General features: G+C 43.3%; 1 protein-coding gene across 5 annotated transcripts in view; it reads right to left on the bottom strand.

Moving 5' to 3' along the window:
• Positions 1–17,926, bottom strand: part of BCL2L13 (BCL2 like 13) — a 79,131-nt gene that overhangs the window by 48,751 nt on the left and 12,454 nt on the right. For 4 of the 5 annotated variants that reach the window (XM_032789339.2, XM_075069582.1, XM_032789343.2 and 1 more), the window contains one exon: positions 9,256–9,363. The exons of the other annotated variant lie outside the window; for it this stretch is intronic. In XM_032789339.2, coding sequence (XP_032645230.1) covers positions 9,256–9,363 — 108 coding nt within the window. The remainder of the gene's footprint in view (positions 1–9,255; positions 9,364–17,926) is intronic. 5 annotated transcript variants of the gene reach the window in all.

The raw sequence follows: 17,926 nt of genomic DNA, 5'->3' as shown, positions 1-17,926 counted from the left end.
ACTTATCTAGGTCATTCTCGACCTTATCCCTACCCTCCAAGGTATCTACCTCTGGCCCCAGCTTAGTTTCATCAGCAAACTTTCTGAGGGTACAATCCAACCCATCATTCAGATAATTAATGAAGATGTTGAACAAAACCAGCCCCAGAACTGCCCCCTGGGGCATTCCGCTTGATACCAGCTGCCAACTAGACATCAAGCAATTGATCACTACCTGTTGAGTCTGATGATCTATCCAGCTTTCTATCCAGCTTATAGTCCATTCATCCAGCCCATACTTCTTTAACTTGCTGGCAAGAATACTGTGGGAGACTGTATCAAAAGCTTTGCTAAAGTCAAGATATACCACGTCCACTGCTTTCCCCATGTCCACAGAGCCAGTTATCTCGTCATAGAAGGAGGTTCCCAAGCAGCATCTCAACGTGGAGGGGGATGCTGAGGAGATAAATCAAGGCAATTCACTCTGGACACAGGTAGGATGGCATATTTGGTGAACATGTAAATGGAGAATCAGGTTGCAGCCCTGCAGATATCTGCTATGGAGAGATCTTTCAGGGGGGCTATAAAAGTAGACTTACCCTATGAGGGATGTAAACCCACCACTTCATAGTGGGTCAAGATACAACCCAAAACCTACTTTAACAGTCTTTCAGTGGATATTGGCTGTCCCTGATGCCTTTTGTAAAAACACACAGTCTGGGGCAGGCTCTAAAGATCTTAATCCTATCAAGATAGAAGGTGAGGGCCCTCCCAATGTCTAGTATGTGAACACTAGTCTCCTTTGTCAAGGCACAGAAAACTGAAAAACGAATCTCTTGGTTGACATGAAATTCCAATAAGGTTTTAGGCAGGAAATGAGATGAAGGTACAACATAACCCTGTCACAGTAGAAAACAGTGTATGATGAGTTTGCCACAAATGCCCTGGGTTCTTCCATTTTCTCGCTGAGGTGATGGCAACCAGTTATGAAGTCTGGAGGGAGAGGTGAGAGAGAGATCAGGTAGCCATCAGTTCAAACGAGGGAGAGAAGGTATTTCTCAAGGCGCTGAGGACCAGATTAAGGTCCCATGGACAAGAGGTGCTCTGGATAGGGGGAAATAAATTGCATGAACCCTTAAGGAATCTGGCTCTGGTGTACGGGCCAAGGCTGAAACCCCTTCTATAGGCAAGTGGAAGGCAGTAATACCTTCCAGGCATACTCAAACTGAGCTAATTGACGCAACTTGTGTCTTTAAGGCCAACAGGTAACATAGGATCCTTGGGAGTGGAGCTTCTGAGGCTTGCAATGAGCAGTGAAAACGTCGGGAATGAAAGCATTTCCACTTTTGCCGGTAAATCTTACAAGTAGTAAGTTCTTTTCTCTAGCAGGAAAACGCCTGAAAGTTGGCTGAGAAATGTAATTCTATGCCTGAGAACCATCTAGGAGCCAAGACTTCAGGTTCAGAGACTAAAGGTTGGGATGGGTTAGAGAGCTGGAGATCTCTGATAGGAGATCCTCCCTGAGGGGAAGGCAGAGAGACATTGCCACAGAGAGATGAAGTAGATCTGAGTACCACTAAGAAGCTAGTCTCGGCCATGAGGGCACTATCTGAATAGACCTCGTCTCTTCTTGTCTCAGTTTGAGCAAACTCCTGAGGATTAGAAGCATAAGCAGGTCACAGAGCCAAGGTTCTAGTAGGGCAAGGAATTGTAGACATATCCTCTTAGGACCAAAAAAAGGAAACATTTCATATTGGTTGAAGCTGCGAAGAGGTCTGTCTTCAGGAGGCCCCATGTTTGGCAGATACTGTGAATGTCAGAGCTGTTGAATTCCCACTTTTAGTTCTAACAGCAGTTTCTCGTCAGTGCACAGTTCCAGACTGCTTGAAGTCACGGTAGGTAAGCCGCAGAAATTTCCATATGACGGGAGAGGCACCTGTTCCACAGCCTTAGCAATTCTGCACGTAAGGACTAAGATCTTGCTCCTTCTTATCAGTTTATGAAGTACATAGCTGCCTGTTGTCCAATATTACCCTGAAAGTGTTCCTCTATGTCATGAAGAAAGTGCTGACATGCACACTGGATTACCACATGCAGACCTTCAGACGACCTTTCCATTACCTGAGAGAATCCAGTACTCAGTGAGGTACGGTGATATGTTTGGCCACTAGCGTTGTCATCACCTCAGCTCTCTCTGTTCACAGCATAGTAGTCTTTAGACATGCCTGAAGACATCTGAAGTGCAGTCTCACATGCAGCATAACAGATGTGGTGGCCAACATGTGGCCCAGGAGTTGTAGGCAGGTCCTGCTTGCAGTTGTTTTTGGGCTCTGCCGTAGAGCAGAGATCAGCCTGGACATAGTGGAGAATCTGTCCCTTACTGGCAAGGCTTACCTGCCCAAGAAGTCTAGCATAGCCACAACAAAGTCCGTTTTTAGGAATGGTGTAAACGTGGACTTTTTTAGATTGATTCAGAGGCCTAGAGAGGCCTGGGCCTTGGTCACTGCTAACTCAGCCTCTTGGGCAGAGCAGCCCCTAAGGAGCCAGTCATTCAAATACAGAAAGACTGCAAAGCCCAACTGATGCAGGTGGGCCACTACTGCTGAAGGGTCCTTCATAAAAACACTCTTGGGGCCACAGAGAGCCCAAAGGAAAGGACAGGCTATTCGTAATGTTCCAAGATTATGGAAAAAAGCAGAAATGCTTCTTGGAAGGATGAATAAAAGTGAACATCTTGGAAATCAAGGGCAATAAACCAGTCCTCCAAATCCAGGGATCACCATCCTGATGTGCTGCAATGGGGCATAGGTGTTCAGGCTCCCAAGGTCTAAATCGGTCTCCAACCACGCCTCTTTTGGAAACCAGGAAATATAGGGAATAGAACCCTTTACCAACAAATTAATGGGGAAACAAGCTCAATTGTCTGAGGTAATGAGTTCTCAAACACATAGGAAGTGGGAAAGGCAGTTTCCAAAGGGATGGTGGATGGCAGAATCATGCAGCAGAAGATCTAGAGGAAGACGTCGTTTAAGACCTTCAACCAGGTTATCAAAATGGTCACTTAGAGGAAGGTGCATGTTGAGCGGTCATGAACCATGATGTTCTCCTTCTCTGAGGGTCTGGATCCCCTTCTAGGGGCTCTGTAGAGCTAACGTAGCTCTAATGTTGTCCTAGGGTCTTTAAAGGAATGGAGCAAGGAGACTTTGTGGCCACTGAAGAGCCTGAGCTCTTCAGATAGGTCATCCACAGTATTTTGCACTTCCCTCAGGAGACCAGGACACTTGCCACATAACTACTGTGAAGTAGGGTCAGCAACGGGATGAGAGACATATGCCATTATCTTGGTCAGAATGTAATTTTTTGCCTGCCTGTTTTCAAGTAGACAGAACAGTGGCAGGTGCCTGCTACAGAGTACATGCTGGCGTTAACAGGACCTCATTGATAGGTAGAGTGATCTTACTCTGGTGCATGATATGTAAAATGTCCACTAGGGAACACAGATTCCTGACCTCCTCCAAAGGAATCTGAAGGGATTCAAAGGGACATTTCATTAAGTCCTGGAAGGCCCTAAAGTCATGTGCATAGGAGGGCGGTGGTGGCATTACCACCTCACCACAGGATGACGCTGACTTAGCTAAAAGGTCGACCCTTCTTCAGTCAATGGGTCTCCTCGGATACCATGGGAACTTGCAGTACCAGGAAGTGATCTTGTGGTGCCGATGGCTGTTGCAGTACTAGCAGGTGTTCTTGTTGGTGTTACTTTCAGGCTCATATGCTATAAAACTGATCACCATAATGCAACCAGGAGTTCCAACAGGCCCACTGCAGAAGTGGACAGGAGAAGGGTTGTGAAGGGCAATTGTTTCTAGGGAATCTGAGGCGTCTGCGGGAAAGGCCTCCTCAGAGTATGTCCCCAGAGAAGTAGGGTGCTAAAACAGATCCCTGTATGGAAACCTCCAAGTGTCATTCTCTGAGTAGAATGGGGGGGGGAGGTGTTTTGGGCATTAGTACTGGTAACAGAGACGATGGATCAGATCCTGTTCTCATGCATAAAGGAGCGACAGGTTTGTATAATTTCTGGTGGTGCTCATTACACGTCCAAGTCCTGCATCCCTCGCCACACACCTGCCTTGTAAGCCGATTATATATTTTATATATCTTTTTAAAATGTAAAACATGGACTGGAAACAGTAAGCGTTTAACAGTTTTCCTATATTCCACAATACCACTATCGTAAGAAATAATTACTTCACTAAGAATATCAACTTCATTAATACTCTTTCGAATATGGAAACAACCAGGCACTCTTGGATCAATAACCCTCAAAAGCAAATACTTTCTAAAATTAAAACAAATGTAGCCCCTTCTTTTGCCATGTTCTTTAGGAGGTAACACTTTTCGCCATTGTTTGGTTCATGAAATGAAGTCATCCAGGAGACTTGCAGTGTCCAATTCAGAGGTAGAGTTCTTATGAATGTGCAGAAATGCCAAGTGATTTAGACATTCTTGGCCCATTGTCATTCGCAAATAATTTTTCAGTCTGCGCAGGCAACTGAATGAGCTTTCAGAGGGTGCAGGTTGTAGTTGGAATGGCGTAGAATAATTTCAAGAGAACTGTAACTTTGACATGTCACTCAAGCCTTCGTTTAGTTTCAGAAATTGCTTCACTTCGCTCACCAAATTAAGCTGCTAATTTCTTGATCTGAAAATATCACTCAACATTTCTAAATGGAGAGATGGCCTGTTCATGTTAATGTCACCATGGAAAGCTTCACTTATTGGGACTATGTCCTGTTTTGAGCCATTTGCTGCATCAGTTATATGCTTCTCCCATTTTACTGCAAATGTAAAACTTTCTGTTGAAAACCTCTGTTCAATGGCAACTTTCCAAGCATCAATGATCCCAACATATATTTGATGAAAACTCTCTTTGGGGTCACTGAAGGTGTAAGGAAGGCTTCCATGGTGAGCCAGATCAGTGGCTTGCATTTTCTCAAGTTTGTAGGATTATCTAAATAAAGATTTCTTGCCTTCTCTACTGTTGATTCCCAGAAGTGATTGTATGATGAGTCGGTGCACATCCTGCTCAACATCTCTTGCAACAGGCCAACTTTCTTCATAACACTTGCCAATGACATGTTTGGGGTTTGAATTTTTGCATTAGCTTCTTCTATTGGACCCATGGCTTTCACAAGAACTGTTAGTGTAAACTACATTGAAAAAGATTGAAGTTGCTTCAAGAATCCACTACATTTTGAGGCAAATTCTTCTGAAGAGTAACTAAATTCATCTAGTATCAGAGGGGTAGCCGTGTTAGTCTGGATCTGTAAAAGCAGGAAAGTGTGTCCTGTGGCACCTTATAGACTAACAGACATATTGGAGCATGAGCTTTCGTGGGTGAATCCGATGAAGTGGATATTTACCCCCAAAGCTCATGCTCCAAAACGTCTGTTAGTCTATAAGGTGCCACAGGACTCTCTGCTGCTTTTATAAATTCATCTAGGCAGTTCTTCATGGCCTTGTAGTTGTGAAGCAGTGATTTAATGCTATTGATCCTTAGCGTCCATCTTGTTGGGCACAATGGTCATAAAGGCGGCTCCGCTTCATTCTGAAACTCTCTGAATGCTGCCATACGCTTTGGTGACTCCCTGAATGCATTGAGATCTTTCACCATCGAAAAGATATCATGACATTCTGGAATATTATGTAGGGTACCCTGCATAGCAAGGTTAAGAGACTGTGCAGCATAATGCACAAATTCTGCTCTTGACTCTCAATCCTTCACTCTGGCTTTGGACCACAGTAAATTTGCAAGACACATTACTGGCTTCGTCGTAACACTGTCCCCAGCAATCAGAAAAGTGCAAATCACACCAAAGAAATGTATCTTCTACAATTTTGAAAAGAGAAGCAGCATTCTTTACATCAGTTTGGTAAAACCCAATAAACTCCCCATAAATCTCCCAGTCTTCACTAGAAAAGAACCTTAAAGAAAAACTTACTTGTTCTTTCCTTGACAAATTAGTAGTCTCATCCATTACAATGGCGTAAAGCTTTGAAGTCTTTATCCTTTTGCACAATTTGTCTTAGCGCCATCATTTTGATTATTTTGTTAATAACCTCAGGTGAGAGGCATTTTGTGCGACTAAGCCAATGTCTCAGTTCCTCTGAATCTGTACTGCATAGCAACAAGAGCTGCATCGAATCTCAATCACTCATTACGTCCACGTAATGCTATTCCTTGTTGAGCTAGATACTGAACACTGTTAAAGATTTTGTGCAGTGCATTCCTAGCTGATTGCGATTGTTTTCTGTAACTGGCCGACATTAGTGCAGAAATATTTACCTGCGATTGCAGAGCAGCATACTTCATTACCACTTCCTTGTGACACGATTTTTCGTGTGATGTAAAACCACGCATTGTCTCCAGTTTTGAAATCCAGATGAAATAAATGTTGGTTTGGCCTTTGTAGAAAATATTAAGATCTTCTTTTCAGAACAGTTTTAGCAGACTGAGCAAAAAGCTCTAATTCAATATTGTACTCCAACCACATAAATCTTTTCTTATCCTGGAGATATGCTGCATCTTTCTTTTGTATAACTTCAGTTTGAAAGCTGGGTGTCGAACTCAGGCCGTCACTTGATGAATTACCCTTTTCTTCTTTTCCTCTGGGTAACTTTATTAAGAATATATTCATTGTTGATTATTACTGGTCCTACAAATCAAAAATTTGTTGCTGAGATAAAACGAAGCTACACTGAGCTGGCACCACAAGATTACAAGGGCCAATTAAAAGTGGAAAGTCAGAAGCAGCACTCGCTTGTTTCAATACATTATATTTTGTTGTACCCATATACAACCAATTATATACTTTAAAGAGAGTAAAATAATCAAGTATTGTGCTAAACACGATCATACCCCAAACTGTCTGCCAATCTGAAGTTGTGTGTTTTTCCCCTCAGGTGAGGACTTTGGGGATGAGGGTTGGAGTGCAGGGGGTGAGGGCTCTGGCTGGGGGTGCAGCGCCAGGGATGAGGAGCTTGGGTGCAAAAAGGCTGCCACAGGGCTAGAGCCAGAGAGGACACCCCTCCCACCCAATACTCTCCCCACCAGCAGCAGTGAGCTCCAGGGGAGGGGCGCCCTTCTTCTTCCCCCCAGTAGCACACTTATCCTGCACCACTGTCACTGCCCGTGCTCTTAAGGCCCCTATCAGGTCCAGGAAACCCCCTCCCCTCCCCTGTGGTGGGTGCCGGGGGCGGGCTGCCATCATGTGTGGCCTCCTCCCCTTCTTCTGCCCCTCACCATAGCCTCACTGGGGGATGGGGGAATGGGGCTGTCCCTTGTCCAGCATGGGGCAGGAGCAGTGACTGGGGGCAGTGGTGGTGGGGTGGGGAGAATGGGCAGAGTGTCACAACACTCACCCAAGCCCCAGCTGCTCAGGTCCAGGAAGCCCCCTCACCTCTCCTGTGGTGGGTGGGGCCAGGGGCTGCCATCACATGTGGCCTCCTCCCCTGCTGCAGCCTGCTGTCCCTCACCATAGCCTCATGGGGGATGGGGCTGCGCGGAGTGCTGGCTGCGGGGGGGGGGGGGGGGGCAATGGATCACATGATCAGACACTCACCCAAGCCCCAGCAGCTGCTCAAGTGAGGTCCAGACTCCATCGCCCAGAAGCCCCCTCAGCATTGCCTCTCAGTGGGTGCCAGGAGAGGGAAGGGTTCCCAATCATGTATAAGCCTCCTTCCTCCGCAGGTGCAGCAGCCGCCTCGACCTACTACAGGCAACACTCTTGTGTTGTAGGCAGCAGCGACCACCAGCAGCAGCAAGGGAGCGAAGCGCGGAGCAGCCGCCTGCTTGAGGCAGGGATGCTCTGGGGCCTGAGGGAGGCGCGTGAGGGCGGCAGACAGGGGACACTCAAGTGGAGGCGTGGGGGGGGCAACAGGCAGGGCCAGGGGAGAGATCAGACTCCGAACATTGGTGGAGCCAGGCCCCCCGGTCCTGAATATTCCTGGAGCCCGGGCACTACAGACCCATACAACTCACTGCCCCTGGTCACCAAACTGTAGAAGCAGCACTGGGGGAAGAGGCTCTTACAGTACCCCTTAAGACAGGGGACTCTGGTTTCTCCAAGATGAGGAGATCCTCAGGGTAAAGGAATCCAGAGGGTGCTGGTGGACTATGATAGCAAATGGTAAGAGCCTAAGACAATAATGGGGATTGATGTAGGACTGGGGATGCTGCATGCAATACCAGAAAGGCAGACGAGATGACAGCTCTGTGCTCAAAGTATTTATATCTCATGGAGGGTAGTCCTGGACAGGGAGCCAGGGGTCGGTCTGGCTGACCTCAATATTTCCAAGAGGATGTCTGTTCCAAAGCCCTTGAGACAGTCTTAGAGTCCCTGGTTTTAGATCCACCTCGGTGACTAGAGGCATCAGATAGTACCAAAGCAGGTCTCTCTTGGTTCTATTTAACTGAAGACCTCCTATCAAGATGACTTCTTAGGTGTTACCAAGGTTTTGGTACCAGTGTCAGCTTCAGACTCAGTTGTACCCATCATGGGAAGCAAGGTCTCTGGGTAGTTAGCTGTAAGAAGTGTCCCTATTGGATACTCTCAACACAGGCATGAGGAGCTTTTTCCTTTTAGAGGGCTTCATCTCTGGAACCTCCTCTGGAGCTCTGGAAGTCAACTGTGCAGCTTGAGAGATTGAGGCTGATGTATAGTGGGGGAGAAACAGACCCTATCCTTCAGCTAAAGAATATTTCAAGAGGAGCTTCAGTCTATCCTCTCTATCCTTGCAGGACCTGCCCTTAAACCTAGTGCATACTTTACACTTGAATGGGACACGAGATTCTCCGAAACACCAGAGAGAGCTAGGGAGCCCATTGATACAGAGAAGAGACATCTGGCGGGTCTGGCAGGACTCAGTCTTAGGCATAATCTGGAGAAGTGCCATAGGCCACAACAGGTGATGCAAGAAATTCAGGGGCAAACAGCAGACACCAAAACTGTTCCATCCCAAGCTGGAGATGGCTGGGAAAGAACTGGAGCAGCAGCAGGTCCATGCCTCCTTATATGTCCTTGCCTGGAAGCACAAGGCTCTGCTTTGCACAGGCGCAGACCCTGCTATTTATAATCTCTAGTCAAGAGTGCACAGAAGCACACACATGCTACAATGGAGAATGCACATACTTGAAGAACTATAGCATTATAAGATAAGGTTGCATCAACTGAAATAAATGGGGGGAGGGGGAAATATTCACCAACAAGCACAGACCTTCCAAAATTTCTTCATCAAGGTGTTTTAGCTCCTCCTCAATTTCTGTCTTAAGCTTCTCCAGAACCTCTTTCACCAAAGCTTGTGGTATTACAGACTGCTGGGGCCCTGAAACAAACCAGAGAAGTTGGTCAAAAGATGCACTATCTGCCAGGAGAGTTAAATAATGGTGGCTGATATAAAAATTTTAAAAAGTGTAAAGAATCTAGAATTTAGTTGCACAGAACAGAGTTCAGCTTCCCACAGCTACATGAAGTCTGACCGCTTTTTACATATATTACAATGGAGCTTTATGACATGATCAATGTATAATTCATGTAATAGTCTATCTTGCACACATGCAGAGTACTCTATTTGGTTTAAATAAGAATATGTAAAGTGTTTTAACAAATTCATTAGTCAACAACTAAAAGGAAGGGCACAAACAGCAAATAGTGAACACTATTGGATTGGAGCCAAATGGATGGAAGTGGCAGAAAGCAAGAAAGCTACTGTAAAGGGGAATGAAAACCCCAGGGGGCACACCAACAATAAACCCTACAACTGAGGGCAACCCAAAACCCCACCTCCAAACCAAGGAAAGCCACAGACACCCTATCCTTCCACCTCACCAGTCTCCAGTAACTCACCTCAACCCAGTGACCCGTTAGCTGGAAGATGCTATAAGTGTAATGAACTGGGACATATAAAAACCAACTGCCCAAAGAACCCCACCCGGGTGCAAGTCATTACACCACCATCACACCACCAAAGATCCCCAGGCCAGATACCTCTCAAATCCCCTTGGAGCGAAGGGAACATTTGAGAGTGGGCGAAAGAAGGTTACCGCGTGGAGAGACACGGGGGCACAAGTGTCAGCTATCCACCAATCCTTCGTGGGATCCCAAACTCATTCAACCCAAAGGCCAAAGTGACCATTTACCCCTTCATGTCACAAAGCTGTGGAACTTGCCTACAGCTGAACTGCCTGTCCAGTACAAAGGCTGGTCAGGAACGTGGACTTTTGCAGTCTATGACAATTTTCCATCCCTATGCTACTGGGGGAAGACTTGCCAACCAGGTGAATGCGGGCCAAGAGAGTAGGAAAGGTTACCACGCAGCAAAACCAGGCAACTTCCCAACCATTCCTGTTCCTGAAAGCCGTCCACAGGGAACCCGTCTGTGTTACCAGAGACCCAGACAGAGGTAGTGGACCCGGATCCCTGCCAACAGCTGAACCAGCCACAGCACCTCCAGTCCAGGCCCGGAACTGGAAACAGCTAGCACCAGCACCAGCAATTGCAACCACATCTCAACCTCAACGCCAGAGGGGGCCACCGAGCCTGAACTGGCAGAAGCAACAGACAACCATACCGAAAGAGGCTCAGCCAGAGCCTGAAAATACCACCAAGTGCACCAGCGGAGAAGCGGTTCACCAGCAACGGAAACAACCCCATCACCTACATCGCTCGTTCCTGCTTTAGGGCATCTTTGGAAGTTCATGTTCCTGTTTTCTTGTAGTTGGGGTCCCCTCTGTGTGGTTATTGTCTGAACTGTCTGGCTCTCTGTTGTCTCCTGGCAACAGTGCCTAGCAACCGTGTCCTTTTTCTTCTTCTGGCTACTGTTTTACTAGAAAAACCAGTTTATTTGCATGTGTGTATTGCTGGGTACTTAATTTCCAATTGCTTCTATTGTTTATATAAAGACCCTTAATGTCTCCCTGCTAAAAATGCAAGCCAAGCTGAGCAGAAGAGAAACAGAAAAAAAAAATTTTCTCTGCTCCTTTTGAAACCAAACCCTTCTCTCTGCTACAAACCCCTAGCAGGGAAAAAGAAAATATATTCCTACTGGCACCTGGATTCTTACTTCCCACATCGCTGCACCATATCATAAGCCTCTTTCTCAAATCTGGACCTTAGCGTCCAAAATCTGGGTGCTTAGTATGAACCTCCAAGCTTATTACCAGTTGGATCTTAATCTCACTGCCACAACACAGGAATCCGTGCCTGTACACTTGAGCCCCCAAAACTTCCCTGGGGAACCCCCAGACTCAGATGCTGAGTCTCCAACAATGGAATAAACCACTTCCCTTCCCCCTCCCTCTCCCACCTCAGACTTCTTCTCTGGCTAACCTGAGAGTATTGATGCAATCTCTTTTACATCACAATACCTAAGAAACATGTCTCTTTTCTTCCACAAAGAGACAACCCAAATACAAGGAAACAGAAAAGATTCTCTCTCTCTTCCCCGTAGTCTTCCTGCCCTGGGACACTAGAGAGTTAAACACAAAGCGTGTGTTTCCCCTCCCCCCTGTCTTTCCTTTCTCCTGTAACCAGAGAAAACTCAAACAGGTTTTAAAAAGAAAGCTTTCTAATAAAAAAGAAAGAACAAAGACATCAAATTATTCTCTGCTCAAGATGACAAATACAGGGCTATTGCTTATAAGAAAACATGAACAAACATCTGATTCAAAAAGATATCCAATTTGAAACATTCCAGCAAGTTACACACATGTAAATACACCCAAAACAACATAAACCTATAATTGTTTTTCTACCCTGTAATTACAAGATGGACACAGAAGATAAGGAAGAAAGAAAGAAGCTTCTCATAGCTGAGAGACAGAGACTCAGAATCCAAAACTTCCCTCCCTGACTTTGAAAAATCCAGTTTCCTGATTGGTCCTCTGGTCAGGTGTTTGGTTCCCTTTGTTAACCCTTTACAGGTAAAAGAAACATTAACCCTTAGCTATCTATTTATGACACATGATCAATGTATAATCCATGTAATAGTCTATCTTGCACACATGCAGAGTACTCTATTTGGTTTAAATAAGAATATGTGAAGTGTTTTAACAAATTCATTAGTCAACAACTAAAAGGAAGGGCACAAACAGCAAATAGTGAACACTATTTTAAATCCAAAAATGAACTGAAGAGTAGTTTTCAAAACCATCCTAATCATAAACCAGAGGATGCAAATAAGCAATATGCAAACAACTAGTCAGTCAAAACCATATCAAACGACACCAAATCAAAGCAGACAGCATCAGAAGTTACAACACTAATAACACATCTAGTCACATTTGTCTCCTCTAAATACAGAGAATAAATATAATTTGATATTTCATTATTTTGAACACTAAACTTTACAGAACTACATACACAAAAAAATCCAAGGAAGTTGTCAACCAACAAAAGGCACCTCAAACTCCAGGGACTGAAGAATCCCAAAATCTTTATTAGGTAGCCCTTTTATCTTCTGGGCTTTATGGTCTCTTGTTCATATAGCGTCTACAGGTCACAAAAGATCATCTAATACAAAGCTTCCAAACTCTTGTTCTAGATATTCTAACAATTGAACCAAATTATTTCAGACATGTCAACACCACTTGTCTTCATTCAGAATGGTATAATATGCCAGGTGTTTGACTTATGATCCGGAAAAGTCAAACTATTTCTGAACATATGAAAACACATTGAACAGTCAAGGCTTTCAGAAACTGCAAATTGGATTTTAATCTAACTGCCGGGAAAGAGTTCACCTCTGGGCTGAGACAGAGCCAACAAAAATGCTCTTTGGGAAAAGGTATAAGCCACAAAGAACGGGTGCTTAAAAAGAATGTTCCACACTGGACTCTCAACACCTAGCCAACCTTTTTTCCTTCCCTTTCCCCCATTCTCAACACTTTTCTTCTGGCTCCTTTCCAGAAACTTTCAAACAAGCCTTTATATTCCCTTGTCCTAACGATCTCTGTTCCATCTAACTACAGTCATTTCCCCTGAGCTCACTAAACCAACGGTCTGCTCTTGTTTTCTCTATGTCTTTTCCTCCAGTTCACTAAAATGTGCTCCAGACTGGTCTACATCCATTAACTCCAAAAACTGCTGACTCAAAAACTGTTCAATCAGTAAACTCTGCCAGGCAACTCTTAATTGTTATCGGCCCTCATTTGTTCTGCTTTCTGTTTCCTTCAACAGTGTCAATAACTTTTCTCCACTAACTAGGCTTCTGTGATTATGTTCCCCTGGTTCTGATCTCTCCTTACAACCTTCAGCATTCCTTTAGAGGCTCCACTCGGTCCCCCCACGTTTCATCTTTGTATCCTCCATGGTGATTCTATTCATGACTATTGTTTCCCACATTTCACATTTTAGATATTTAAAAACAGCCTACTGATATTCATTAGCATTGCTTCCAGTGACATCTGTATTTGAAAAGTGAGTTGGAAGTGTTTACCTAAATCAATCTAGCTGAACATGGGTAGGACTTCAGAATTGTTTATATACACATGCTACTCTCCAGTTGTAGCTACCTGTGTGAAGCGCACTCATGCCAACTGAATGCATGAGTCGGCAGAAAAAGTTTACAGTTCCTGAAGTGAACAGTTCAAAAATGCGGATGGCCAGTCCCATTTCATTTTTCTCAGCCCCACAATTATGCAACTATCTCCTCCTCTCAAACTATTTTCCTTAGCTTCCCAAGTTCCTCTCAAAACACTTCTTCTCTCACCCTGAACCATAAATTCAGGAGAAGAACTCTTCCTTGTTTTGGGTAATGAGCAGCCACACACTAAAGCTTCATCAATTTCCTCAATATCCCCTCTTGGAATCGCTGAAGTATCACTTCACAATCAAAACCAACAAGTACACACACATACAGCCTCTTGTTTTAACATATGCCTCACCCTGCCCTGCTTGGAAGGAAGGCAGCAGCCTTTGTGGACAACGACCCTTTCTCATGTGACTAACATGATACTGATTGCACAGGACAAGCTGTCATACTTGATAACAAGTCATGTGGAAAATGCGAGCAAGAGAAATCCCACTGCTGCCAGCATACAAAAGAATTGTTTTGATAACTGATGGTGCAGAGTTAATGGTTTCCATCTCATCAACACCCTCAACATTACAGCAGCAGATTCCAACAGTATAAAACCATTTACCGGTGCCACAGCACTAAAAAAAACCAAAAAACTATCCCTCTGGCTCAGTGACTCTTCAGGGAGCAAACACTGCAAAGATCAACAGATTCCAGCTTCCTGCAATTCCATTCTCTTGATCCTCATCATATAAAGAAACATGCCAGATTTCAGAGACAGTTCAGTGCAATTCAAAGGTTCTTAAAAGAGAAGTACCCCTTTAAGTAGTTTTCAAAGCTGTTCAGAAGTAACCAGAAGAAAAAGACTTCAGTATCAACTTCTGGGGAAATGGAAGTATCCTATGATGATCAAGCGATACCCCATGGCCAACCTGGAAGTAGGGGATCCATGTAGAGCCAAAAACTTACCTTTCCAAGGATAAAAGGACAGGTCAACCCAATGCAGGACTTTTACTGGCAAGTGGATCCTATAGGGCCCTTCACTTCCCCACAGGCCAAAAGCACAAAGAACACAGTAATTTGTATCACAGCACTTCAGTTTGCACAAGTTAATCATGGGTGCGTGATGAATGTGCAAGTTTTGTTAATAGATTTATGATCCATACGTGCATCTCAGTTTATGTATTACATACAGAGTGTAGAAGAGAATGAGACATGCCCAAGTGTCATATATTCTCTCTAGGATTAGACCAGATACTTTAACAAGCACTGGCTGGAATCACACATCAGAACGGAGAATTCAGAACAGACAATGGGAGCCCCAGTAAAGAATATTATCACTTTATGACTAAAAAGTCAAATCTGGGTGGATTAAAAAACTAAATAAATAAATCAATGATTTAAAAAATCTGATTATTTAAATTGGATTTTTTTGATAAAATGCTTTTTGAGGAAAAAACTATCTAAAGATAGCTTTAATTAAGATATCTTTGAGCTATAATGTATCATCATGGAAAAAGAACTATAAATTACGATTCTATAGTATGGGACAATATATTTATGCAATGTTTAAGAAGAGTTTTGTAAATGAGTTCCAATAGTTCATAGATTAGGAGACTGTTTAAAGGCTGCCTTCTGGTTCCTGTAGAAGATGTCAGCATGGACATGTTTGAAACAGAACTGGGCATATAAGCTTCCCTCTTCAAGATCAGTAGGCTAAAGTTGATGTAACTGCTGCTTTTTAAGCCAAAAAACAGCAACCATACACTCAGCACTTCCTAAATAACGTGCGGATGGCTCTATACCCCATAAAATAAAAAGTACGTCAAGCTCAGTGTTATATTAAATGTTTCCTCTAGAAAGATCTGAGAATACTACAAGCAACTTTATAGTTACTGAGACTAAGATTAAGTGATAGCCAACACACATCAACAAAATGATAGAATCCTCGCATTCTCTAAAGCAGCGGTGCTCAACCACTAACAGCTGAAGATCCAAAGTGGTCACATGGAGCTTCAGAGTACCATAAAATCAGACCCTGATGCTGTACTGCAGCATGGGTGACAAGATATTGTATCATACTGTCATATCATTTCCCGTTCCACTTCTTTCTGAGGAGTGGAAGTTCTCACTCCTAATCACTGGGGAATCCCAAACAACTCCTTTTCATTTGCATTTAGTGGCTCTCAAACCACACAATATAAATAATAATCATAATGATCACGCATATGGAATGCCAGACACTTGTGCATGAGCGGTCTGTTATGCAACAAGAAACGGAAAACTGTTACAAGCACAGAAGGCAGTAAAGGAGACACCAAGAGTGAGATAAGAAGAGGATGGAGAGGAGAGATGAAGGTAGGGTGAGGTTATGTAGGACCTTAAAAGTGAGAAAACGGAGCTTGAATTATACGTAAGAGACTGATGACAAGCAATGGGATTCCAAACAGGTAAAAAGGAAAATAACATGGGCAGAGTCGGAGAGGAAGTTGACTTTGGCAGTGGCATATGAACAGATAGGAAAGTGGGGATATGGAGAGAAAAGTGTGAATGGCAGCAAGGAAGTTTGAGTAATGATGACAAGAGATTACCAGTGTTTGTCTATTTGCTGAAGGAAATGAGGCAGGTTTAAAGTAATGGGGATGGAAAAAACACATTTTGAAAGGATTCTCCTAGAACAACAAGGCATGTATCTGACAACATCTCTCTGCAGTGTAAGCAAACTTGTCTATGTTCTCTAAATAGCAGACTTGTTAGCTAATTATCTTTACCCCAAAGCTCTATGTTCTCCTAGCTTTGGATGTCAGATGAATATAAAAACTTGTACTGACATTTTGCCCTTAATTCAGTTTCAGTATTGATCTTGAATTAAATGTTTATAGGATTCTCCATTTCCTCCCCATTTTTAAACAACTCAAAGTTATTTTCTGTTTGCATAAACTGATCTGAGTTACAGAAAAATACTGATTCATCTTGGAATCTTGTGTTCTAGTAATGAAAATGTCTACTTCAAACAGTGGCTTTGTTCTTACCCAATGCGCGTTTATTGAAACAAAATGTAGTTATCACAGATTAGGAAATAGTATAGTCACATCTCCTGCGATAGCCAAATAACCCATGCTTTCCCATAAAAAGCTTTATGAAACAGATAAATCATAAGTGCAAGAATGCATAGGTGTCTTGGTACCCAGATGCCTGTCCCTTCACAGAGCAGGAGATGAAATTACAACAGAAATTACACTGACACCAAAATACAAATATTGTTTATTAAAGACAAAAAAATTAATTGTACAGATTGAAGTATGAACTTAGTGCCACAGAGATAGTCGCAATTTTCAAAAATACTTTGACACTACCCCCTTGATTTCTCTACTTTTTGCAAACCCTGACAGATAACCTCAGTAATTCTGATTCAGTACTTGTGTATTTCTATATGCTAGTTAAAGGGAAAAAAGTTTTAAGGATTTCCCTTCCCTCATAACTTGATTTGAATATGTGCTAAAATATAAGAGCTTGTAGTGTCAGAGACATTAAAAATGGGGAATCCTGAATCATGACAAAGATTTTAATAAAAATACAGGCTGGCCAATTGCCGTCCATGCTCTCTGTTCTCGTGAATGCAGGTCAAACTGTATTATGGAGAGACAAATGTCAGAAAATATTCAGAGAGTACTTGGAATCATCCATAATTGCAGATTTAAACAAGATTCAATTCCTTTGTTATCACTTGATGCAGAGAAAGCTTTTGATAGAGTGGAACTTTCTGTTTCAAGTCTAGTCCCAAAGGGACATTACTGGCCCCCAGTTCCTTACATGGAGAACTGCTCTGTACACCAGCCCCAAGGCAGCTACACAAGATAATGGAGTTAAATCTCCTGTTTGAATTACACAGAGGGACTACGGGGCAGGGATGTCCATTGTCTCCTTTACCTTTACCACTGGCCATGGAGCCTTCTGCACAGAGGATAAGGAACAATGACTACCACAGGAATAAAACTGACAGAAACACATCAGAAAGTAGCTTTATATGCAGATGATGTAATATTTTTATCTAAAAGTACATCCTTAAAATTAGTATGTGAACAAATCCATGACTTTGGGAAAGCATCTGGATTTAAAGTAAATTATGCTAAATCTGAAATGCTAACTATAAACTTGCCAGATCCAAGAAGTCATTCTTCCAGAAGTCATTTGTGTGCAAATGGGTAACAAATTCTATAAAATACCTGGTAATTCATATTTCAAACAACCTAAAAGAGCTCTATGATTTAAATGTCAAATCACTACTTCAGAAAATAAAAAAAGATTTGGACTGGTGGGGAAAACATGCCATTTCTTGGTTGGGAAGAAAAGTCACAGTCAAAATAAACAT

The sequence above is a fragment of the Chelonoidis abingdonii genome, chromosome 1, assembly GCF_003597395.2.
Source record: "Chelonoidis abingdonii isolate Lonesome George chromosome 1, CheloAbing_2.0, whole genome shotgun sequence".
In the NCBI taxonomy this organism is placed as follows: domain Eukaryota; kingdom Metazoa; phylum Chordata; order Testudines; family Testudinidae; genus Chelonoidis; species Chelonoidis abingdonii.
This window is presented reverse-complemented; position numbering and strand designations above follow the sequence as displayed.